Source organism: Anoplophora glabripennis, unplaced genomic scaffold (genome assembly GCF_000390285.2).
Source record: "Anoplophora glabripennis isolate ALB-LARVAE unplaced genomic scaffold, Agla_2.0 scaffold407, whole genome shotgun sequence".
In the NCBI taxonomy this organism is placed as follows: Eukaryota; Metazoa; Arthropoda; class Insecta; order Coleoptera; family Cerambycidae; genus Anoplophora; species Anoplophora glabripennis.
The window spans coordinates 347,774-374,585 of NW_019416501.1; the positions used below are offsets into that span (position 1 = coordinate 347,774).

Below are 26,812 nucleotides of genomic sequence, written 5' to 3' on the forward strand. Positions count from 1 at the left end.
GGGCAATAAATTTATGAGTAAAAATTAAAAAAAAAATTCTAAATGGTTATAAAAGTGTATTTTTAGCATATTGATCATTGTTTATTATGATGAGTATCTCAAAAAAATTGTGTGTCCTTTCTAAACGTTAATTTAAACCCACCAAGCCATAAACTTTAATTTTCTTAATCAACAATCCCGTCAATCGAAAACCACGCTATCGATCGTTTACTACTTGTTCACAAAGATTCATCAATATTTATAAATATTTACTTATTTTAAAAATTGCTCCAAATATCCACACGATTTTCCATCCATTGTTAATGCAAAATTAACCCAAATTAATCAAAATTCGTCAAATAAAAAAAATAAACAATGACATTTTTGATTTAGAGCTTCAATGTTACAGGGAAAAATGTGTCGAAAACGGGTAATTTTTCGTTATTTTTGTATGTTTGTTGTTCCCCTGAATTTAGCAATGGTTTTTTTGGTATAGGCAAACTCGGATTCTTATGCTACATAATATTTGCGATATTTCTGTACAAAAAATAGATGACTTCAATACTTCAAATACAAACGCCTCGAATGCTCTACCGCCCGGACTATACGCGTATAGCGAGTGGCTTATTCATCGAGAACTTGCTCGTTCCCATCAGTATGAGTTTTAATTTCTAATTCTAGATAGTCCTAGCATAATATAGGGATCGTGGTTGATTATTCTATATACATCATAATGGTAATACCGATTTTGTTTATATACGGGTAATTAAATTCCCCTCGTAAAATATCTGGTTGCTAGCTAGCTTTGATGTATGCAAATTCGGAATGAAACTGCGCCGATCCATAACAGTCCAACGTGAATAATTTTAAATCAGCCCCGCCGTTGTTTGTATTAAAACGGTATGAAATAGATAAATAAATTGCGCTTTAAAATTGTAAATTAAAACTCTTAACGGTAGTTTTTGCTCGTTTTCTTTTCCATCGGGAACGCAAGCCGGGAGTCCTAGGTCTCCTGGGATCGGGAGTAGCAGCATCTTGCAGGAATAAGATAGGAAAAAGTTTTTCTTTGCAACGGTATTAGCGGAGTGCATCTACTAAATTATTCATCTTTATACGCGACATTTCGTTTCACAGTGCGCCACAGTATGCTTTGTCGGTTTTCTCGTTATGGTTTCACAAAATCGGGGAACTGCATCTAAACCGCATCTAACAAAAATAGTATATTAAATATTCTAATAAAAAATCACTTATGTAGTACTTATTTGAGTCACCTTGATCAAGTAGATGTTCTAGAAGATGATAGTAATTACTAGTAACTAGTTTTGTGATATTACATAATTAAATGTAAGATAAAGAGATAAAGCCATTTTTTGCATTTATATTATAATATTCTTTTACAATATGGACACCATTTTTCATTACGCATCTATTCCCAAATTTTTTTGGATAAGTTGTGAATCACCCTGTCTATAGGGTGCCGGAAACTTTATCGGCAAATAATAACCTGAAGTTTTGAGAATGTTTTATTGCCGGCTTGAGCAAAATCTTGTACAAAAACGCTTCTTAAGGCATTCAATTTTTCCATATATGTATTTTCAAAACGCCTTTAATAAAAAGGATCAAATTTTATACATTCATTAATTTTCAAATGTCAATCTGCTTGAGTAAATATGAGTTTTTAATTGTGATCATTTCGAATTAAAATTCCTTGCATATTAATAAATTCATTTGAGGAAATAAAAGTTGAACATCTGAAAATTAACAAGTGTGTAAAATTTAACCTTTTTTTAATCAAAACACTTTGAACGTATGAAAAATATTCATTGCATATTCAAAAGGCTCTAGTTGCCTTAGAAGCCTACAGAATCTGAGACCTCCTGTCGGTAGAATTTCCGGACACCCTGTACATTGTATAAATAGGATTATTTCATTTTATCTGCATGAATCTGTTGAAATTACCTAATCAACTTTTCGTAAATTAATTTGCTGCCACATTGAACAAAAATGAACAGTTGTTTAAGATTGACTGAAAAATATAGAAAGCAAAAATTAACAAATATATAAGTAGAGTAGGTATAAAATTAAATAAATGCACAAAAAAATATTAAGCAAATCTGTGCATAAGGCTATACTTCGAAAAAATTATTGCTGTGCCCTAAACAAAACTTCAATATCTTTTCAAGTAAGATTCAAGATTAGACATAGTTCCTAGAGAGTTTGTTGTAATGTATTTAGTAAAAATGTTGTCTTTTACAAATCCCCAAAAACAAAAATCTAAAATATCCAGGAATCCAGGTCGTTTAATCTGGCAGCAAATAGGTTATTAATTGTTTGAGCATAATGTGGTAAGTCACATATTCCAATAAGTCTAGCAAAGTATGTTCTAAGAAATTTAGATACTGAATATCATTTAAACTTTAGCGGCAACTCAACAGGTCCTAATAATTCCAGACTAAATTTTAATAGCAAATCGATATTGGGAAAGGTGCACAAGTTTGTTGTCTTTGAAATATCCTTATTCAATTTATAACTGTCAGTAAAAACGATTGTGTTGTGGAAGTCTTTATTTTCGATTTGTTTATTAATTATTACAAAAGTCTAGTATTATTATCATTAGGAAAAACTTCTTAAACTCTTGTTAGGTGATAGAGCAGTAATTGTTGTTTACTAGGCCAGTCACTATAACAGCATACCACCTATGTCATCATCTAAAAAACGTTGACAATCCTGTGAATAACAAAATAAGTCAATTACAGCACTACTGTTAGTGATAGCAGCATTACAATAGCAATTTCATATATTGTTAGTTAAAAAATCCACACACAAATGTAAAAAAGGAATGCTGCTAAATCCAGTGTATCATAGTCTACACTCCACAGAACATTTAGTGTAGGCCAATCAAAAAAAGTCATATCTCTACGATTTATTGTATTTTACTTCTAGTTTTGAAAATCGGTAATAGAATTAAAATCGGACAATTTTTAATACAAGCAGACTCCCGGCAAAAAAATGCATAACAAATTTGAAATTGAAACTACGCAAAAACTAATGGTCCGACAGCGCCTACGCCTGCCTGCTGCACACTTAAAGTTGATATAATTATCTACTTCTGTGCCAAATTTCAGCTCTTAATATTCATAATTGACAGTTATGAATTTTTGAAAAAATGCCGAATTTTCCGTTTTTTTCGGATTTTCTCTCGTTTTAATCAACCGATCGAATCGCTCGCCCTCTCATTTTCTTCGAAATTTAATTTCCTACAACTTTTCTATTTGCGGAATTGAAATTGCTCTAGTAGTTTTGATTTTATAAGCAAAGAACTAAAAAATGCGTTTTTCTGCACTAAAATGTTAATAACAAATTTATTAATGAGAGTTGCGAGTCGAAAACACATCAGAGTATATCTACGGAGTGTCTTTTAAATGATGGCACAGGTGGAATGCTGTTAGCAGCATTTCTTTTTACTCTTCTGTGCGGATTTTTTAACTAACAATATTTGAAGTTACTATTGTAATGCTGCTATCAATAAAAGTAGTGCTGTAATTGGCTTCTTTTATTATTCACAGGATAATGGTAACTAGTTTTGTGATATTTATTCGAAATGTAAGACAAAAGGACGAATATACAGTAAGCGCCTAAAGTATGGAATAAATTCAGTAAAAACGAAACTATTTTTTTTGGGAAAAATCCTCGAACAGGTCGATTTTTAATTTAAAAAATACATATTTTAGCATAAAAGGCGATTTTCAACCGTCATTTGTTTTCGAGTAATGACGTCATCGAAATTTTTTTAAATAGGGGGTTGCCTCGTATTTTTTTCTTGATTCTGAAACATCGTTTCATTGTCGATCTGACAGTATTAAAATGTTGCCTTCTTACATAGGAAAGTTTTCGAGTAAATGACGGCTGAATGTTAGAAAACCCAAATTAATTAAAATAAAGCAAAAACGTTATCAAATTTAGTTTTTCGAAAAGCCTGAAGTTTTTTATGGATCACGTAGGTGTAAATCTTTAAAAGTGTCACTGTCATACCGACTTTCTAAGTATTGTAAGCGATATAAAAATTATTGTTGAATTTAAAGTATTATGGCACATTTAACTGTCACACAAAGAATTGAAATTTTAATTCTTATCGGATACAGGGTTAAGACTAGAACGCAGCAAGAAGTTTGCGATTTATTTAATGAAAAACATTCAGATCGCCGTATCAGCCAATCAACGGTCAGTAAGATAGAATCTAAATTTAGAGAAACTGGCAATGTTGACTATGCGCGCCCTGTTCGAGATTTTCTGGACAATTGTTTTCCTAGGAGGTGGATCGGCAGACGAGGACCGATAGAATGGCCCGCGAGATCCCTATATCTTACATCCTTGGACTATTTCTTATGGGGCTACTTAAAGTCCAAAGTGTAAGTTAATAGACCACATAATTTAGAAGAACTCCAAAATTGTATTATAGATTAAATACGCAGAGTTACCCCAGAAATAATTCATAATGTGCAAGAATTTCTACACAGACTTGCGTATTGTCAAGAAGTCGGTGGGTGGCAATTCGAACACTTAATTTAGGTAGAAAACTTAATGAATTGTATTTGCTTGACGTAGGAATTGTTATTTTTTTAATGAATAAAATTTACGTTTTCTAACAACTAAGATGGCAACACTTTAATACTGTCGGATCGACAATGAAACGATTTTTCAGAATCAAGAAAAAAATAGGGATTGCTATTTAAAAAAAAAGTCGATGACGTCAATACTCGAAAACAAATGACGGTTGAAAAATCGCCTTTTATGCTAAAATATGTATTTTTGAAATTAAACATCGACCTGTTCGAGGATTTTTCCCAAAAAAAATTTGTTTCGTTTTTACTGAATTTATTCCATACTTTAGGCGCGTACTGTATTATGTTATAACGAGCGTTCAAATAAAAACGTGGTCAAGTTGGTTCTGAAAACTTGGACGTAGGGCGTAGCGTATAGCAAATGAACTTAAACGTCATCTGTCAAAGCGCTATATCGCCGCTATCAATTTGAATATTTTCGTTTTAAAAAGCGTTTAAAATGGTGTTTTCTCAAGAACAAAAAGTGTTTATCATAGAGTCCTACTTTAGAAATGGACGCAAGATTGATGGAATATGGAAGTATTCTATTGAGGAATGTTTCATAGAATTTCAAAATCAATTTCCCGGCGTTGTTGAGTACAAAATTTTTCAAAGTGCAGTTCAGCGTTGTGTTAATGTTTTTCGTGAAACGGGCAGTGTAACAAGAAAAGAAGGAAGCGGCCGACCTAAAAAGCGGACTGAAGAATTAAAAGAAAATGTCCAACAAATAATGGAAAATGCGCCAAGAACTTCTGTACGTGTTTTATCACAAATGGTGGGAGTATCAGTCGGTACCTGCCACACAGTGTTAAAAAAAGATTTGCGTTTGTTCTCCTATCGTTTAACTTGTCAGCAAGAACTTCATGAAGTTGATTTTCCGCGACGGGCTGTATTTTGTGAATGGTTTTTAAACAACTACGGTGAACTTCATAATATCACCTTTTTTTCTGATGAAGCCTGGTTTCATTTAAGTGGTTACGTAAACTCACAGAATATGAGAATGTGGTCTTCTGAAAAACCAGATAACTTTTTTGTCGAGGGCCCTCTACACGCTCAAAAAATTGGAGTTTGGTGTGCTCTCAATCGAAGGAGGATTTATGGACCTATTTTTTTTAATGGTACTCTTACTGCGCAAAGGTATAGAGAAGAAATTATCGCTCCTTTTGTTAACCAGCTGGAAGAAAACGAAATTACAAACTTTTACTTTCAACAAGATGGCGCAAGGGCACATACGGCAGGCGAGACGATGAATATGTTGAGGGAAGTTTTCCAAAATCGACTAATAAGTCTCAATGCTGAACATGAATTTCCACCGAGGTCATGTGATATTACGCCGTGTGATTTCTTTTTGTGGCCTTACCTTAAAAACACTATTTTTGAACTGCCTATTCCTGATTTAAACCATCTGCAGGCTCGACTTATAGACAAGATTCGTGAAATTAACAATACCCCGAGCATCTTAGAAAATGTCTTTAATTCTTTGAGGAACAGGTGTGAAAAGTGCTTGGAACAAGGAGGGGGACACTTTCAGCAGCTGCTTTAATTTATTGTTATAACAAGGAGGGGGACACTTTCCGCAGCTCCTTTAATTGTTTGTTATTGTTATCACGATTATTCTTTAAAATAAAGTTATATAGTCATTAACGTTATTGAAACTGACAGCTGCTATACAGCTCGTTGAGAAATGAGGTTAAGTTGGTCGCTATAAGCTACTCCCTACGTCCAATATGTCAGAGCCAACTTTGACCACGTTTTTATTTGAACGCTCGTTATTAAAACATGTTGCAAAGAGTACTTTATCAGAACCTGAATCGCTACCGTTCCCGTTACTGTTATTATCATTATTATTATTAAAGTTACCGCCTTGAATGCTACAAACTCGGCACTTAAAGCTCACATTTAACTGCACCCCACCCACGAAATTAGCACCGACTCAGGTGAGCGCTAAAGCGATCCATCCCAAATGATTCCTCGCACAAACGCGATTTGCATCGCGGCGGTTGCAACGGCCCCCTCCACCCCCTCGGGGGCGTAAATACGATCCCGCCGCCCGACTTAATTTCCATTCCGTCCATCGAGGACGGGCCCGAACTAATTCAGACACTGTTCAGTTTGTTGTGCGGGCATTCCGCCGTTACGAGTCCGTTGCGACGTGGCCGATAATGCCGACTAATCCCCCCGAATTACGGGGGTAGTAAACATGCGGATCGATGGTCTAATAGGCAAATGGGCCCGTTTCCGCTTCATTAACCGCTCGCAAGGCAGATGGAGGTTTACACATGTCCTTAACGGCGCGCTCCCTTTACGGTTAGCGCCGTAAATGTCCCACGATTAATGGTTACGTAATTTGTACAGTCGTGGATGAAAAAAAAAGTTTATCCTAAGTTACTATTCAAAACACGCTTTTCCGTGCTACTTGCTGCGAGCGAACTAGATAATTCCTTATGAAACTTAAAACACGAAGAAAAAGTGACTTAGAAGATCGTACATTGGTATCATTGGTTGTTACTTATACCGCTAGAAAGGTAGGCAAGTCCGCTGACGCGGACTTGACCTTTCTCTCGGGCCTTCGGCCCTCGGGTGTTTTGAAATCTCTCAAAAATATTAGGTATTTCCGCACTACTTGCTGCGAGCGAACTAGGTAATTCCTCACGAAACTTAAAACACGAAGAAAAAGTGACTTAGAAGATCGTACATTGGTATCATTGGTTGTTACTTATACCGCTAGAAAGGTAGGCAAGTCCGCTGACGCGGACTTGACCTTTCTCTCGGGCCTTCGGCCCTCGGGTGTTTTGAAATCTCTCAAAAATATTAGGTATTTCCGCACTACTTGCTGCGAGCGAACTAGATAATTCCTTATGAAACTTAAAACACGAAGAAAAAGTGACTTAGAAGATCGTACATTGGTATCATTGGTTGTTACTTATACCGCTAGAAAGGTAGGCAAGTCCGCTGACGCGGACTTGACCTTTCTCTCGGGCCTTCGGCCCTCGGGTGTTTTGAAATCTCTCAAAAATATTAGGTATTTCCGCACTACTTGCTGCGAGCGAACTAGATAATTCCTTATGAAACTTAAAACACGAAGAAAAAGTGACTTAGAAGATCGTACATTGGTATCATTGGTTGTTACTTATACCGCTAGAAAGGTAGGCAAGTCCGCTGACGCGGACTTGACCTTTCTCTCGGGCCTTCGGCCCTCGGGTGTTTTGAAATCTCTCAAAAATATTAGGTATTGAATTTATTGTTACACATTTAGCAATCAATAGAAAATGATAAATAGCAACGTAGGTACTTAAAAATCTTCTTATTTGATTTCGCAATTATCTACAGACCAGTAAATTTTAACGAATACTTTACAAGAATACTGTATTGCCACAAATTGATTGTACATTTTAAAAACATTTAAAATTATTTAGAAAACCAGTGACCTACGTTTTTTTTTCAAAAAAGGTCTCCTACTCCCCCAATAACTACGCCACTGGAGAGTATTTCAGAATTAATTATCCATGAAAAAATAGTCCCTACTAAGAAAATGTCATCCCCCAAATTTTATCACTAAATATTTTTTGTGAAGTTACAGGAAAAATCATATATTTGAAACTTTTAACACCCTGTATTTCCGTAGGGAAGCATCTTATCAAAAATGTTTATAGGGCAAAAGTTGATTATTTTGTTGGTAGAATACGCCATTAAAGTTTGACAAAACTTATCATTATAATTTTTTTAATTGCCATTTGAGTTTTGTTCATCACATTAACGAGAGAACAATCAGATGCTGGGAAAATTATTGGGTTTATCGTTCGAAATTGTCACTCATTTTCTAATATTAAGCCTTTGGAAATTTTATATTACGCATATGTTAGGTCAAAAATTGAGTATTGGTCATTGGTTTGGAACCCTTCCTTGGTACATTCCGATAGCTTTGAAAATGTACAAAAGCGATTTTTTTAATTTTTAGCTTTTAAGTCCAGTGGCGCGTATTCAGAACAGGGTTTTGATCACAATATTTTATTAATTATGTTTAATTTCCAAACATTAGACACCAGGAAACAAGAAACAAGCGTGGAAATTCGGGGACTAAATACTTATGTTACGAGGTGGTGAATTGGTTTAACCTAAGGTGCAGAAAAACAATAGCTCAAGTAATATACCATAAACATACTTGTATAGACATTGCTAATAACTAGACAAAAACAGCGCTTCAAGCGATTGCACCTTAAGCGCGGGAATTTTGAAACATAAAACACTTAGACTGAAGCTATTTCCATCATTTATTATTAGCTTATACACTGAAAGAAATGGGCTTATTAAACTGTTTATTTAGAATAATGTGTATAGCGCATATTAAAACTTTTATAACCAATATACAACTTTTATTAAAAAAAGCAATCATCTCCATACTCATTATTCAATCAGATTAACTGGAAGGTGCTTAATACACCTTATGCATCTACGAAATAAAGGTTATAATGAATTACTTATACATTATTAGGTGTTATAGACTTTATATTCCAATTGTATAGTAGGGAAGATTTGTTGTATAAAGACCAGTATCCGAATTTGTATATAACAATTGTATTAACAGAATTATTCGTTCTTATACTGAATATGTTTCCGTTTTTAACGTGTAAAACGCATCTTATAATGGTTAAGTGATCGTCACCTTTCGGTGTATAATCGGTTATAATCGTTGTTAAGTTATATTCATAGTCTTGTAATAATAATCATATGTCAGACCCGAGAGCGAAGTGCGCCGACTCAATAAGAAACCTGCTATTCCAGCCGCTGATGTAGGGTTGGTCGCACGAGCTCATCCCTTCTAATCTAAGATTTCAGTAGCCTGCTATGTATGCATGAAGCAGAACGGTACTCAACTATCTTATACAGTCCACTTTTATTGTCCATACATGTTCAATCATTGTCAAAATAAACACACAAAACCACAACGTCTTTATTATCTTTACTCAAGAAGAGAAAATACAACAATCGTAAAATTTCCGACAGTCCGCTGTGCATCGACTTACACACGTCTAGTTTGATGAAAATGGACAGTATATGCACATGTTTTGTGGGATACATGATCATATCGCGTTGCGTGAAATGGAAAATTATTATGTAAGTATCTAACTGTTTTAAATTAAATTATTATTTTGTAGGTCCTATTAGAAATCGCTGATGTTAAATTTTACATAAGATGGAGGAACAGAAGGTTAACGGTGACAAAAAAAAGCATGGGTATAAAGTCAATCAACCAGAGGAAATAAAATTATATGGAAAGAAGCTCAACCTTTCTGGGGATGCTTCATTCTTAAGGTGGAAGAGTTATAGTGCAAATTCTCATGTAATACAAGAAAATACGGGTGCATCGTTGCTAAGAAAATAAACTGGAGTGTTTTGGGAGCGATTTGTCATCATTTTTAATGCTTAAAAGTATGTTTTATGTATGTTTACATTAGAACCTTAGCTTGTAATTACAGTTATCCAATAAAATTTCTGAAAACTTAATGACATGTTTTTAACTCATACAGAGTATACAACAGTTTAATACATTTATTATTATAAAACTTATAACCAGTACTAGATGTTCTAATAACGATATGGAACACTTTAATAACAGTTATTGCTATTATTTCGTAAAGGGTATAAAAACGTTATATACTAGTTATACAATAATTTAATAAAAAATAAGGTATATAGTCACTATACAACTGTGCTATTAATACTCGTTTTATATCCAATATTCACCTGTTTAACTGTCACATATAGTATACAATGGTCTTATAATGGTATATAGAATTCTAATAAAGAATAAAACGCATTTCTTTCAGTGTAGAAGATACAGTCGCATTAAGTGCAGAAGTGAAAACAAATCGAGAATACTATAAATTGTTACCTTAAACATATTTAAAAAATAGATTATCCATTTAATATTTCCAAATTGTAATTTTGTCTTATTGTTAGCCAAACACTTACTTTAAATTCTAACCAAATACTAACAATCCAACGTCTCAAACTACACCGTTGCACTTGCAGACACCTACACTATATCAATAGAGACATGAAATCGAATTTACTCCAATGTTTACACTTACGTAATTTTGAGCGAGGTCTGGATGGTTGGTCTGGATGCCGTCGTCGAGGATTGACACCACCACTCCTTTGCCGGTGTACCCTTTCTGCCATGCCGGCGCCAGGTTCATGTCCAATCCGTCTTTGGCACCGCCGTTCTGAAATTGAATTAAAAAAACTTTAGCGAAGTGGGCGACTTATATTTCCGGTTGAGATGTTTACGGGAACTCTTTCAAGTGAGTTGTACATTTAGAAAAATTAAATTAGAATGTAGACAGATATCGACCACGATAACAACTGGACATAACACATATTGACTGATTTTAGTGACATAAATTAAGTCATTCTCATCAAAATTCGTTAATTGTTTTGTACAATGTTTTTAGAAAATGCTGAGAATGATTTATTACATCTATCAATTAAAAATTGTGTTAGTGAAGTCTACTTTTCCAAGAAAAGTAATGTTACAAATATAGTTAAGTATCAAAAAAATTATATTGCTTCCTCTGATGACCCGTCTTGATTATTGGAATTGGATTTCGTTCGCATTCCTAACTGAGCTTACATGCTATGTTTTTTTTTATTTTATTGTGTTAAGTTTGAAGCTTCAAATTTCCCAGTTCACATTTATCAATTTTTTTTACGGAAAGCTCTCGAAAATAACACAATTCGAGCGGCACAAAGCGTGAAACTTTCTCGCGGGTCGCGGGGGAGTCTGGGCTCTGAAAAATAGTTTAGAGTAGAATAAATCACGTGCAAGAATTATCGGATTTTATATGTAAATTTATGGGTCTTTAGGAACGCCAAGTTCTGCCCTGATATATTACTCACATGTCGATAATTGATCTTACCGACGTGCCTCACGTCGAAGCAACTTTTGCCGTTTTGCCGCGACGTCCTACTTTTTTGCGTTCGCGTTATTAAAATCATGTTATACGTGGAAACATTTCAGTGGCATTCTCCAGTTCATAATCGGGAAATTATTCGCGATTAGCCCTGGAAAAAAATTAACATGCAACGGAGATTTTCAGTGTTTTACATATTTTACCACATCAGATATGTTTTTACCGCATTTTTTAATGTTCGATTCACTACAATCTAAGGTAGCCATATTTGTTGCTCAAAATGGTGAAACGTGTGTAATTACCCAGTATTACACCATTAAAATTATTTAAAAAATGATACATTATTGCAAAATAGAATGATGAACTCAGGCGATGATAATCTTTATATTGTCAAAAGATACTCAAAAAAATCATTGACTATGTCGTTGTAACAAAACAAATGTGTTAAACGCTTTATTGAAGAAGAAGAATAGACTTAAAACTGCTTACATCAGTCCACATTTTGTTTTTATTGTCGTCTGCGGATAGTGAAGCCACTTAAGGAGGTTTATCGGGTACGGAGGTACATCTAAAGTCTAACGGAAGTTTCTGTAGATTCGCTAGTGACTAAAGTAGTAAGCCTTTAGATTTGGCAACGTTTCACTTGGCTGGCGCGCTCGGCTCGGCGTTCGCTCGCTTCCATTCGATCATTCTGTTTGTTTGGACATCTGCGAATTTCAAAGAATACGCTACGTCGAGCTCGCGGCGTTGCCGCTATCACGCATATGGAGAATAAGTTAGTCAACGACAGCAGTTTGAAGGAGAATTATAAATTATGTATCTTACAAGTACCTAATCGATTTCTACAAGCTGTCATACGGTTCCTTAGATATCGGTTTCCTATTTATACAAGTTGCTGTGGAAACTGTTCGTCAATTGTTGCGCATTCTAAGTGGAAAGACCAAAAAATTCTGCATTCTCATAAGACTCTGTACTAAATCGTGAAAAATTATTTTATTAATATCTCGTCTCTTAGGTATCCAAACCAGTCATAATTTCTTTTGAGGATTTTCTTCATATTAATAAGCTTATATTAATTTTTTTATGAATATTTGTTCGTCAATTCCAAATCGGATAAACCTCCTTAATACACTCGGTGTTGTTTTTAAGCCATAAATAGTTTGAACAAGTAGCACCACAATAACACAGCTTCTCAAAAGCTGTTAAATTTGATGTTGCAAATGAAATTTTTACAAAGGAACCTGTACAAAACCTTTAACTCGAGATAAACCGAAACCGGATCTATATTTTAGACGTATTCGAAGTCTGGAAGGGGATTTTTGTTAAAAAAATAATGACTTTGATTACCGGCCGCCTTCCTCTGCCTCCTGAATTTTTAAATCGAATCTCGACATCCGCCCGAGAATTGCGCGAAACGGAGTGCCGAACGGACTAATAGCTCATAAATATGTATCGCCATTAACCATCGGGGAGATGTAAAAGCATAAATAAGAGAAACGCCCGTAATGGACCCCATTCCCAGTCCTAAATATTATTTTGCCAACGAATTGATATCGCCGTCGACGTCTATCAGCGATTTTCCACTCTCCGTTCTATCAGAGCAGATGGCGAGCAGTCCAACAAAGACGCCACGCTGATAAATATCAACCACAGTTTTTACTGCTTCTGAATTCGATAAAATAATTTTGTTATTCTCTGCATGGACATTGTAAGGTGCCTTTCATTTCGCATGGTGTTCCGATATGTTCAACTTGCGCGCGCGAAAGTTCTTGTTGTGACTTCTTGAAATCCCACCTCATCTTACTTGCAGAGGAGGCATGTCAGTGCGTGTCATAAGCGTAGAAGTGGGAAAGACGTGTTATTATTTTCACATTTTATTTGTGTCGTTAAAAATGGATTCCTATGTGAGGGTGCTAGTGGCGTCTGACAATCATGGTACTCATAAATGACCAAACTTAATAGATCAAGAACGTTGCATGCGGATATGTATAAATGTGCAGTTCTTTAATAAAAATTTCTGTCAGTATTTATGATGAACTAAAAAGTGGTGATCTATAGAAAGATTCGGGAATTTTATTAAAAAAACTCTTAACATAAAAAAAAATTCAAGAGCCTAGATTGTCATGAAAAAGTGACGTGTGCTATGCATGAAATGAATATTTGTTATTTAGAACGACATCGACAAATAATGCTAATAGAAAAAATTAAATTGTAGAATGGAATAGAGAAGAGAGAACATCGAACCTGACGCAGTAATTGTCATAGATAATGCGCCTTCCCACAGTCGATAAATAAAAACAATTACCACCATATCCATGGAGAAAAGGAGAAATCATTGAATGGTTCAATGGAAGACATATTGATTATTAAGATGTCTTAACGTTAACAACACTGCGTCAGTACTTTTTGAAAACGCTGGGTATGTCCCATAATAAAAAAAGCTCTTCGTTTAATGAGGGTAGAATTGTTGAATACATACTTTAGTACGCATAAGAAAATACCTATCTGCTTACCTGATGGACATTTTAATACACCGTTGTTGTTCTACATTTAACAATTTTTTCAACCCTTTAAGATGATACGCCCATGGAATCGCATTTCCTGCACGCCATGTCCGTCGCATGGATCTACACGTTGAGAACGAGTCATTGCCTACTATTTTGATACTGGAGTATAGATACATCGTAAAATGGCTGTAAAAATATCACATCAGTGTTATAGGGGTTGAAATGGCATAGCAAATTATCCTTCTGTTACGTCTTTAAATTTTTATTGGGATTTTGATGGAAGTGAATACGTTCTAGCGTATCAAATAAATCAGCGGAGTTAAATTTTTGGTTGCCACATACATGAACATGGGACAGATTTCGTAAGGCCGCAGGACAATCTCGAATAAATCGCTTTTATGGGGCCATTTTAATCCTGTGGGGAATCGGATTGTCGTTTAATGAAAATCGATCTTAGGACGGTCGAATCGAGTGTGCGACCTCAATTGGAAAGGGAAATATTTTCATACCAAATGAGCTCTTATGTGGCAGCAACATGAACACTAACTTTAACTGATCTGTGATATTTCACGATTATATATATCTATCCTTACACTGTTGCTTTATTAAGAAAAGCTGTATTTATTTGTTTAGATGTATCTCACCCACACTCAAAACATGTTGGTAGATTAAACTACCGACAAGTAGGCATGCTGATGAGAACTAACAAGACAGGGATGCCAGATGGGTATACTTGATACCTAGGTAGATGTTAAGGTGAAATTCCCTTATATGCTTCATAAGTGTACTATATTAGATTCATGAAAAATATAATCTGAAGCAATGAATCACCATACTTATACCTATGAAAAATGTATGACATTTCCTGTGCCCCTGACAAACATTGTTTATTAACCAACGTTCATCATCCACTAAATTCGCTCGATTACAACTACTCTGAATATTAACAGATTGGTAACAAACACTCGACTACCATTTAATTTTTAAAAACACACTGGAATAATTAATATGTGAAAATAATAACAGGTTCTTCCCACGCATATGACAAGAAAGGAAATGCCGAAGCTGGGAACTGACTTATCGAAAAATGATACTGTAGTGTAGGTGCGCGCGCAGGTTGAACATGTATAGCGCGAATAAAAAAAACGATTTTATTTTGTCAAGGAAGCTCCTTGATCTCGCATGCGGCGAATTGCGGGGGTCGGATAATTGGACGCGACCGACACACCGACCGCCCGCGTCTCCTGAAATTTCATCGGTCGCGGCCCGAGCTGGGGGCGGCTGTCGGGTTACCGGCCCGTCGTCGTCGGCGGCTCAATTAACCGGCGACGATTTAAGTTTTCGTAGCGGCGGGCCCCTCAGTTTAAGAGGTGGCGCATCGGGTTGACGAAAGGTCAGGTCGCAGGGGATGCGAAATCCACTTAGGGGGTTTACGCCGGAGTTTAATCCTGGGTGGTATTTTCGGTGTCGATTTCAGAGGGAACAAACCGCACGGTGTGCCAGGCGATCCGGAGCAAAGTTTAACAGGCCGTTTTCTAAAGTTCGCAGGATTGGTAAAAAAATGTACGGCGTGCTAAGGTGTCGACGGAGTCTAGACTGGGGAAAACGGATACAATTTTTCCGTGCCTGCATCTACAAACTAATTTTTAAAATATTTTATTTCCAATTCAATCATAAAAAATACAAATCAACTGAACACATAATAATAAGCAGTTAAATGAAGAATTTTGTTCCTTAGATAGATCCTTACAAAATATTTCCAAGTTTGTGAAGGTCCTGCATCACATTTTATGTAGAATTTCACTTACTGAAACGACCGACTCTATTGCCGTAGCTTGCAGATTTAATCGTTAATGCAGGCCAATTGGAACATTGGAGTATTCCGGAAAGCAGTGCTACCCGCGCAGCATAGCGGTGATGAAAAATTCAGGCGGCAATCCCGTTAAAGGGAGTGTATTTAATAATCTATTAAAGAAACGAGGAAATGTAATTTCGCCAAAAAAAAGCCTCGTGTTTTTTCGCGATTCTATTAACTGACGCCTGCCGCCTCGCTACACTGCCGTATAATCCGTTTCCTGGAATTGGAAATACGGCAATATTTTCTCTCCCGAGTCGGGTTCATTGTTATTACATGCATTCGAATCGGATTCGGTCGACTTTTCGTACTTATTCGTATTAGGCTTAACTAGTATTTACTAGAGAGAACTATATCGCATGTTACGTTTCAACCGTATACACAGGAAATTTTGTAAGAACTCTATTGTAGCTGACATGTAAAAATTCCATAGTTTTACAAAAGATAGGAAGGTAGCACAAAATTATAGATAAAAACCACACTAAACTAAATATTACCGTTATTATTGTAACCTCATTGTGAAATATTGTCTTGATTTTCTTCGTTATTTTTTACTGTTTTGATTGTGGCCACAACCGACTTTGAAATGACAAAAACCTTACAGTACAGAAGACAGTATTCTAATCGCTTTGATTTAAAAAGTATGGCTAAAAAGTCTAAGTTAGCAAAGTGTTAGTAAAAAACTCATCGCTAGAGAGGTATTAAGGCCAACAAAACAAGATGGCTTCCGGTTATCTAAGCATAGACAAAACGAGGGGACATTACGCAGACCAAAGGGAATAACAGTAATTTCGGCGTTTCCATTCGTCGATTTTTATTATAGCGAAATGTTTCTGTCCTATTCTTTTTCGATAAAGTACGCACATTTACATTCACTTCGTTCACTGCAACGCATATACTTCAAGAGATAGAGCCTGTATTCCTTTATTTAACAAAAATGCACGAGACGTCACGTAGACCAAAGGGTATAACAATAATTTCGAAGTTTTAATTAATTCGTTTTTTTGTATAATTAAATGTTTCTCTTCTATTATTTTCTGATAGAATAAGCACGTTTACATTTGTCTTGTCTTCGCTCAACTGCAGAGTGTACACTTCAACGGATAGAGCCTGTACTCATGCACGAGGAGACATCACGTAGGCCAAAGGGTATAACAATAATTTCGAGTTTTAATTAATTCGTTTTTTAGTATAGTTAAATGTTTCTCTTCTATTATTTTCCGATAGAGTAAGCACGTTTACATTTGTCTTGTCTTCGCTCAACTGCAGAGTGTACACTTCAACGGATAGAGCCTGTATTCATGCACGGGGAGACATCACGTAGACCAAAGGGTATAACAATAATTTCGAGTTTTAATTACTTCGATTTTTAGTATAATTAAATGTTTCTCTTCTATTATTTTCTGATAGAATAAGCACATTTACATTTGTCTTGTCTTCGCTCAACTGCAGAATGTACACTTCAACGGATAAAGCCTGTATTCATGCACGAGGAGACATCACGTAGACCAAAGGGTATAACAATAATTTCGAAGTTTTACTTAATTCGATTTTTAGTATAATTAAATGTTTCTCTTCTATTATTTTCCGATAGAGTAAGCACGTTTACATTTGTCTTGTCTTCGCTCAACTGCAGAGTGTACACTTCAACGGATAGAGCCTGTATTGCTTTATTTAACACGAATGTGAGTACTGGCAGTAAAAACGTATAATTTCCATTGCCGCTGAGGCCGTTCCGCCGGCGGACTATTCTCTGATATTCGCGTCTGGATAATTGAATTTGTCGGGAAATTTTAAACGAATCCGCACTCCGGAATTGAACGTACTAGAAGGGATATTCTCGATGGCTAAATTATTTAGATTCGTTCCTCGTGCGACTTGTACGTAGCTCCTATGTATAAATAGTAGATCAACAGCGTCACAGAAATGCGAAAAATGTGATTTGCTGGTTTTCGAGTAATATTGGAGAATTTCACAAAAAACTATTCCAATATTTGAAGTAAAACATTACTTTAAATATTATTTTCAGTTTCCAGCACTGGCGTAAGATTATTTTTCAATCAGGGTTTAAATTTAATTAATCCACTACTGTAAATTACAAAGGTTTACACTTAAGATACTAAATTCAATACCGATTTGTACTATTTTAATCAATCTCCCCTCTCGTTCACCCTAATGGACTACATAGAGTAGACGCGCGCTTTGAGGCGGTCGAGAATGATTTATATGGAATCCTCGGTGCCCAGGTTAGTGGTTATTGGTGTCACATCCCGCAGGATAATGGTCCATTCAGTTTTGATCCCGGACGCCGCAGACGTCGAACCGGACATCTCCTTCACAATGTCGTTCGCGGCGAGAGGCCAACCGGGATCTCCAACGGCTTCAATGGCGGACGATATTGGTCGCCGCTGAAAAAGTTTTTCTTATGCCCGTGATGGATGACGGAGAGCGGTTCTGCCAGAAGGCGATTTATTCAATACCATTAGACGTTTTTTTGGGCACGTCGCGGAGGATTTTTATTGGAGTTCTGTTGGAATTCTTGGGAGGTAAAATGAGCCCCGCTTCAAAATTGAAGACAGAAAAACAAACCAAAACCAGACACCAAATTGCGTTTATCTTCATACAGATAAGCCTTTCTATAGAGCTTTATTAACTTTTATAATGCGACACACATCTTAACATGAATTATTCCGCAAATAAGGACAATATCGCCGTATTTTTTTCCCTTTCAGATCCTCTATTCAGCCGGCACATCACATACGACCGAAATGCATTATTTACGGCGTCTTCTATATCACTCTTAACGCCGCAGTACAGACGCGCGTGGCATTCGAACAGGACACCATTGTCCGGCAGAACTGTCAACAAAATTAATGTATTTATGCCCTCCGCTTGAAATATGTACCCGCGGGGTTTATCTGTTTTGTCTTAGGCCTGCGACAAATAAAAAATAATGTTCGTCCGACACGGAACTTGCTCGACGGCGGTGTATTATGAATAATGGACCGTTGAGGGGAGTTTTTTGATGTCTCGCAATCCAGATTTCAAATATTTCTTTAAAATTTTTTAATACTGACATTTTTTCAATGGTTTGTAGACGAATAAGTTAATAAAAAATAAAAACGCGACATCAGTATTTCTCAACACACATTTTTTTGATATGTAATCATAATTTTCATATCAAAAAAATTAAATTGGTTTTTTAGTACACCATTTCAGCAAAGATTCCATTGATATTCTGCAGTAGGTACATAATTCTAAAGAATAAACAAATTTTGTAACATAAAAATATAAAATGAAAGAAATTTAAAAAGATAGTTGTAAGATTTGTATAAGAGTGGTTGTAAGGACAGTATTTATGTAAGAAAAATAGTTAATTGTACTGTACATGTGTTAGTAAGAAGTGAAAGTGCTTACTTCGTAGATCAAACTCATAAAAAGTTCAACGGATTGAAGTTGCATAAGTTGAAAGCTTGAAAATAGAAAATACTATCAGACTAGAAATACAGGATGAAGTAGTTTATTTTGAATAAAACATTTTATAGCCCGTCACACAAAGCAATAATAAATAAAATTATTTTATCCACAATCACCTTATAATCGGACTTTTATCCACACATATGAACCGTCTAAAGTGGTACTTTACCCACTAGTGGAATAAAGTAACTTTATTTCACTAGTAGAATAATGGAAAAATTATATAGTAATAGACATTTCGTTTTTTGTTTCATCACATTTAACTTCCTTTCCGTTAATAACAACCCTTGTAGCATTGTTGCCATCATTTTCGGAACGCATAACATCTGCTGAAGTTTGTGAAGAACTTGCACAAGTTACGTATGTCTCTTCTTGTAAAGAATAGCTATATTTTCCTTGCAATATCAAATTTTTTAGATCCATCCACCATGCCATTTGATAGTTGTAAGACCTGCACCTTTATTGGAGAATAAAGTTGTTGAAGTGCGCCTCATACAATGCTTCTGGATTTGCGATATTCAGGAATGAAGCAACTATTGGGGTACCTCAACCCCCATTATTAGTGCAACCTAAAATAATTCAAAGTTCACTATATACCTAACAACATGTAAAAGGTAAAGATATATTATCTCCCTTAATCATTAAATATTCTTTATCGGAAGCCCCAGTCAAAAATTCTTCAATATGTGCTCTTTCCAATACTGCAGCTTTTTTTGCTTTGTATCCTCTCGATTCACTCTTCAAATAAGCAATAAGCTTGTTATGTTTTCCAATATCTATATTTTTGTAGACCTTTATAGTAGCTTCAACATCAAATACTTCGACCACATAGATGAAATTACATATTTTTTCTTCCAATTTAAAAGATACAATAGCATGACTTCTTTATTTAATGTCACTACTCTCCGTTATTCCTTCCATTCATTAAATTCGGCGAACACTTTGTTTCCTGGGTTTCGCTGGCAATAAATGGAAAAATGCTTCTTGAGGTTCTTCAAAAAAAGCCATAGGAACACAATTACCTTACCAATTTTTACCAAATTCAGATATAACTGTTTATTAAATAATTAATAATAAACAACGTACCATAGCAACCAGTAGTTATAACATAACCTACCACGTTTCATTGAGTACTAGTAAGAATTATAAAGTCGGGAATATATTTTTTATTAAATTCCAATAATTCTGACTCCACAAATATAATTGTGATGTGATTATGGATAAAACGTTGTATTGTATTCGTGTTTTAATTGTCTTTTATACACTTAAGACTACATTCGTGCGTGGATAAAATGCTATTTAAAACACGTATACAATAAATAACTATAAAATAGCGTTCTACGATGTAATTAACGACTACAGCTGTCAAAATTATTATTATATAAAAAAGCTAACAATTGTGGTCATCATTAACCTGTCATTTATGGTTAGATATTGGCTAAACCCTAAACCACTAATAGTGACGCTATAAGGCGATGACGCGTCAGTTGTGAGGTCTTGTATTATGGATGGCAATGGGTTGACACAATTTTTCTCAGTTACGGTAAGCTCTAATAAAACTGCCTCGTATAATTCGGTGTAGAGCTACATGAAAAATGAATTTTCATCAGCGCGCTTTAGTTGGCTTCATTAAAATAAAAATAACTATATTAATTAACACAAGACACTTTAATAACTGTACTACGTCCGGGGATATTAATGACCCTGTTACAACGACAGGGCAGGACGGGACACGCTAATGAAAAAGGAAACAGGACAAAGCAGATGTCAAATCTTTGCCGTGGCACGTCGGCACCCCGTTTTTAAACATTCGTCGTCATTGTTAAATGATAAAATGCCATTTCTTTGTTAGCTTCTTTAGCAAATTCCTATGAGGGTTTCTGGTGAACTCACTCCCAGTTTTGCCCTTTTTTCTTATTCTGATGCAATTTTCAAGTTTCTATAAATCTTGTAACTTTCGTAACGCACACAAAATCATTCCAGATAATAAAAATCCACCTCCCGCCACTTAACGACCACATAAAGCAATTTTTCACCGAAGTCGCATCGGAAAAAAGTTCGAAACGCAGCTCTGGTACAAACATATTTCGTACTGTACCGGTGAACCTCGACGAACACTAGCGGGTGGTTAAAGTCAAAACATAATTCATACAGCAATAGTTACTCATGACGAGGTTTCTAGGCGCCTATTGCTTTAAACTTAATAGAAAATAGTTATTAAAGAGCAGTAGCGTATGCTTTTAACACTTGAAACTTATTTAAGAGGCTTAGCTGTACTCAGCTCTATAGTTTGTGTTACTTCATTCTTGGTTTTTAGTTACGGACTTGAATAATTCACTCTGAGACACCGAACCAAGATCCAAATAACTAATTTGATGCTAGATAACAATTTTTGGGGCAGTCAGTATAGTATTTTGCGCAATTTCATCATAAATGAAGCTTGTTGTATAGTGCCTTCATAAATATCCGAGTCTCACGTGATCAGAGTAGTTTTGGCGCTTATAAGTTTGGAGTTTCAAAAGTCACCAAAGAAAAATCACTCGGACCCTAGATCGAATGTTCGAAGTTATATTTTTTCTTGTAGATTTGTGCAAAAATGTTTTTATTAAGCAACCTGTCATCTGAAGTGTAAAAATTGAACACGAATTATTACGCGAAACTTTCTCCGACCCTGCATCGTCCAACTTAATCAACTGTTTGCAATGAAGTAACTAGGTTAAGTTCACCGTGATTATTTGTATGGCTAGTGTACGAACGTGTCTTGCTTACTCTGATTTACGTTGTTTTATTTCGAAACGCTTTATTCGGATCAAGAATTAGCGGATAAATACGGGAATTGAGAATATGATTCAAGTATGACTTGCCATTTGTATACGAATCGTCGCTCCCAAAGACATTTTACATCTTATCGAGGAAAACCCGAGCCGCAGTACTTTATGTTTAAAAAGCCATGGCAATATTTAATTAATTAAAAGCCAAGTCTGAGTAAAAAATGAGTCAATAATAAATTTAAATCATATTAGAGAAAAAGTCAACTCTAAATTGGTTTTATATACTCAGAATAGAGTGAAAAGTCGCTCAATTGATAGTTAGCAGTAACTCGGATTAGAGTAAAACTCACTCATATCTGATGCAATAGTTGTTTTCATACTAATAGAGTGAACATTTCACTCAATCGAATGTGGACAGAAATTGATACATTATTTAGTAAAATTGACTGAAAATTTTTTACAGTGTACAGAGTTTTAAATTAATCGTTGCTTTAGTGTAAGTTTGGTTGCCTGACACTCGCCGTCACGTGGGCTTCGATCTCTGTCGAATACCCTCATCATCCACCACAAACTGTCGCGATACGATAATTATCACCCGATCGCTTTGATCGGATTGAGAGCTAAGAGCTTCGAGTTAGACGCGGCTGCCGCACAAATTAAAGTTCTAACAATGGTTTTTATCGGATGCTCATCGCTGACTAAACCTCTTAAAAGTTTATGTGGAACTTTGTGTTCTCTCAGTCGTAGTTGCTCTTGTCACTATTCATCTGGAGCTCGTCAAAAGTTTGCGGCAATATTCATTAAAACTTGAGCGCGTAATAATGATACCTAGATAAATGAACCCTAGTTTACACATGTATAACAAATTAGAGGCAGTGGCGTGCCTGGTAAATGAGGGGATCTCTTTAGTACTGGAAAATCAAGTTTTGTATGAATGTAAATATAGAGGCCTTATTTAAGTACGTCGAAATTAAAAAATAATATATTCCATGCTCCTTTACGATTTTGTGGTAAGTGTGTACAACCAAATTTTCAACCTTTACATGGCTGGGTTACTGTAGTCTCTAGCGTCATCAGAGTGCATTCTCTCCGCTTTATGAGATGTGCGCCCCATTTCAAATACTGAAATCGGATTTTAGTATTAACGTTTTTGCGATAGTGTTTTTCATGTGTCAAAAATGGCTTACGTGTATAGCAACTCGGAGTTGATGGATATCGTTTTAATTTATGGTGAAGCAAGACATTTGTGTTAGTTCGTAGTAAGACGGGCCCAAATGTGTTACACGTCAGTGGACAAAATTTTGAACAGTTGTTGTAACATCAGGTATGTCAAATTATTTAGCTCAATGTTTAAAAATAATTTAAAAAATAAAAAAAAAATTTCAAGAATGTTTTGTTTATTTTTTCGTTTGGAAAAGTTGCTGGATATTTGAAAAAACAATTCTATTAACCAAATTTATTTTTCAATTGGCGATTTGCTTTCAATGTTTCCATTTTCTTCTACACCCAATCTCGCTCGTATCTGCAGTTCCTCCTGCTTCCGACCTGGCCCCATTCCGGCTCTAATTCGCTTAAACCAGCCCCAGGTGCGGAGGCCGCTGATTAATCGAGTTAGCATCGACTAGGTGCACACCATATTGTTAATTCCTTCCCTATTTAGACCGTCACTTCTGCCGTTTTCCGCCGTCGGTGACGTTCTAACGGCCCCCGAGCTACGCCGTTAATCGTCCCTGATCCAATTAAGTGTTAATCTGACGGGGAGACTAGGAACCGGTCCGCGGTCGGACGCTCCGATGAGGAGACAATAATTGTCGACCCCGCCGCGCGGGTCTTCGTTGGGTAAATATTTTTTCTCGTTTGCCCGAGAAAACATTTGGAAATTCCGTTCGTTGTTGGCTGTTTGCTTCTGGCGCTGGTCCCGCGGGAAACATGAAAGAAATGGGAATAAATAAGAAAGTAATTTGGCGACGGGGCATAAGTTAGGTGTACAGGGCGAATTTTAAATATGTACATGTAGTTTACTGTCAAGATCATATTATTTAACAGCGGAAAACATACTCGCACAGAGGATCCATGACAATTTTGACTATGTACAGGATCAGTAAATAATTCAAAATATTGTGTAAACCATGAAAAAACAAATGGTTGCTCTTCAAAATTTCTACGCGAAGCTTAGTCCGACCCTGCATCGTCCCACTTAATCAATTGTTTACAGTGCAGTAACTAGCTCAAGTTCAGTGTGATTATTTGCACGGCGCCGTGTGTAAATTGATTTATGCTGTTTTACTTCAAAGTCAAGAACTAGCGGATACGATATTAATTAATTACGAGAAGTGCGATACAATATGACTTTTGGTTTGTATATAAATCGTTGATTCCAAAGGTGACAACCCTATCGCAGAAAAGTGCTAAATATTGTTTAGAGACTGTGGGATACCAGTAGAGTAAACCCAATGTATGAAGGTCGTGAGCAAGAAAGACCGCAACGTATCTTAAGTAGAGAGGAACACATTTTTACACCTTAACGAGGAAAACCCGAACCGCAGTACCTGCCATATTACACGTAAAATGTGAGCAGACTTTGACTGGAGATGATTTTCAATTCCATGTAGAATTTAGTCGTTGATTTCAACAGAAAGTGCCACAACAACCAAACTATACAAACACAGTGCTCTTCACAGACGAATGAAGCTTTACAAGGGATGGAATATTGATAGATCTTATTAAAAGAATGTGACGTACCCAATAAAAATTTGTATAGAATTTCAAGATGTTCGACATAGAATAATAAAACTTGGGTTCATAATGCCACTAATCAAAGGCAAATATTCCAAAAATTGATATACAAATTTGTCGAAGTGGTCAAAATACAAGTCCTTTTCCTTCACTGTTGGCGTCTACAGTGGTGACTCTGCAAAGCTTTCGGGCTGTGAAACCCTTGAAACAGCTGCTCCTTAATGTACAGTATGTCCTAAAATGACACAGGTCAATATTTTATCTAGGCTTGTGCACGGGAATCGAAGATGGTATCCTAGGGTTTTTGGGGTCGCTGATTACGATGAGCGGGTCGGTTAGGCTCCATCACGTTAAGGTCAAGGTCATTTGGAGGTCAAACGGTCAAAAAACCTTCCAAAATTCTGAAAAAATTCATGGACATGTTTTTGAGATCGCTGAATCCGAATTCGGTGTTTTGCTTTGCATGCATCCTCGAGGTCATTCAAGGTCATCTCAAGGTCATTTGAGTTTTCTTTACAGTTATTTTCCAAAGAATCTTTTCTGGTATAAATCTCATTAATGCATAACATGGTAACAATCTCAACCTGCGAAATGCACAATTGTGCCACAGAACTAGAATACCTGCCTTGAAATGACCTTGAATGACCTCGAGGATGCATGCAAAGTAAAAATAAACATCGGATTCGGATTCAGCGACCTCAAAAACATGCCCATGAATTTTTTCAGATTTTTGGAAGGATTTTTGACCATTTGACCTTCAAATGACCTTGAAATGAGGTCGATTTTCAGATTTGTCGGATGGTACTTAGCATTTTTGTCTCAAAATCCTTAAATGAAAATAATAACTTAGTACTACTTTTTATTTTATTACAGCAAATGTTTAAAGTGTTTAACCATTGCACCCAATTCAGTGTTCAAAGTCAACAGTTACATTTTGAATAACATTTGGTATTATGTTTCGAAGTTCTTCTCTGATACGATTTTTCAATCCTTCGATAGTATCTGGTCCCAGACATCACCAGTAGGCATATCGTGCTCATTAGGGTTAGGAAAAATTAATTCCAGGGCTGGAATAAACTAAAAACGCAAACAATCCAAATAAATGTCGCCTGTGAAATAAGAAATAAGGTCCCAGTATACGAATTCTTACTATTCCAGCCTAAACCTTCACTTTTGGCCGGCCGTTGTGTACCTATGTTTTTCTTGCATCCAATGCGGATTTTCTGGGCTTCAAAACCTAGTATTTGGCAGTTCACTGTTCCGTTTAAGCAAAAAGTTGCTTTGTCAGTGAAAACAGCTTGAAATATTTCTTTTATTCTTGTATCAGTCCACATATACAATTTTTGACCCGTGTGGTCTTTTATTGCACAGAAAATACAGTTCTAGCATATCTACCATTTCATTGTTCTTTTAAACACTCACAGTTTACTAAAAAGATATTTAAAAGAAAAACACCGTTCGCGAAAATAACAAATCGGCACGGATACGTAAACGTTTTATTGCCCCTCTTATGGGCAAAACAATAATCACAGAGTTCGGGGATAAGCGGTTATTAACAGAACCGGACTCAGATTATTATGGTAAATATGAACATTGAACATGTTCACACAAAATATAACAGCAGAATAGTATTAAAACTAGATTATAACGTTAAATAAAAGTAAGAATTGACTATGCAGAAAACATATCAGTATCACAGCGTTATTTATTTAAAATCATTTCATTTCGGTGTGACAGAAATACCCAATCAAATAAAAAGGGTGAGCCGTACGTCACAAATTAACGAAAAAAGTCCCTACAAACCCTCGTCCGAATTATTGTACCTCATAGATTGTCCGAGGAATCTCCCTTCTCGATTCTACGCTAGGTCCCTGGGTTCTGCGGCCCAAGCACGAATTCTGCTGATGGTATAAATTAAATACACCTTGGCCGGTGGTAAATAATGGCGGCCGCGCGGACGGGTAATTGAATT

General features: G+C 35.9%; 1 protein-coding gene across 1 annotated transcript in view; it reads right to left on the bottom strand.

The window, feature by feature from the left end:
- Positions 1 to 26,812, bottom strand: part of LOC108910006 (furin-like protease 2) — a 103,707-nt gene that overhangs the window by 42,908 nt on the left and 33,987 nt on the right. Inside the window, exon 2 of the mRNA XM_023454760.1 lies at positions 10,673 to 10,807. Coding sequence (XP_023310528.1) covers positions 10,673 to 10,780 — 108 coding nt within the window. The 5' untranslated portion in view covers positions 10,781 to 10,807. The remainder of the gene's footprint in view (positions 1 to 10,672; positions 10,808 to 26,812) is intronic.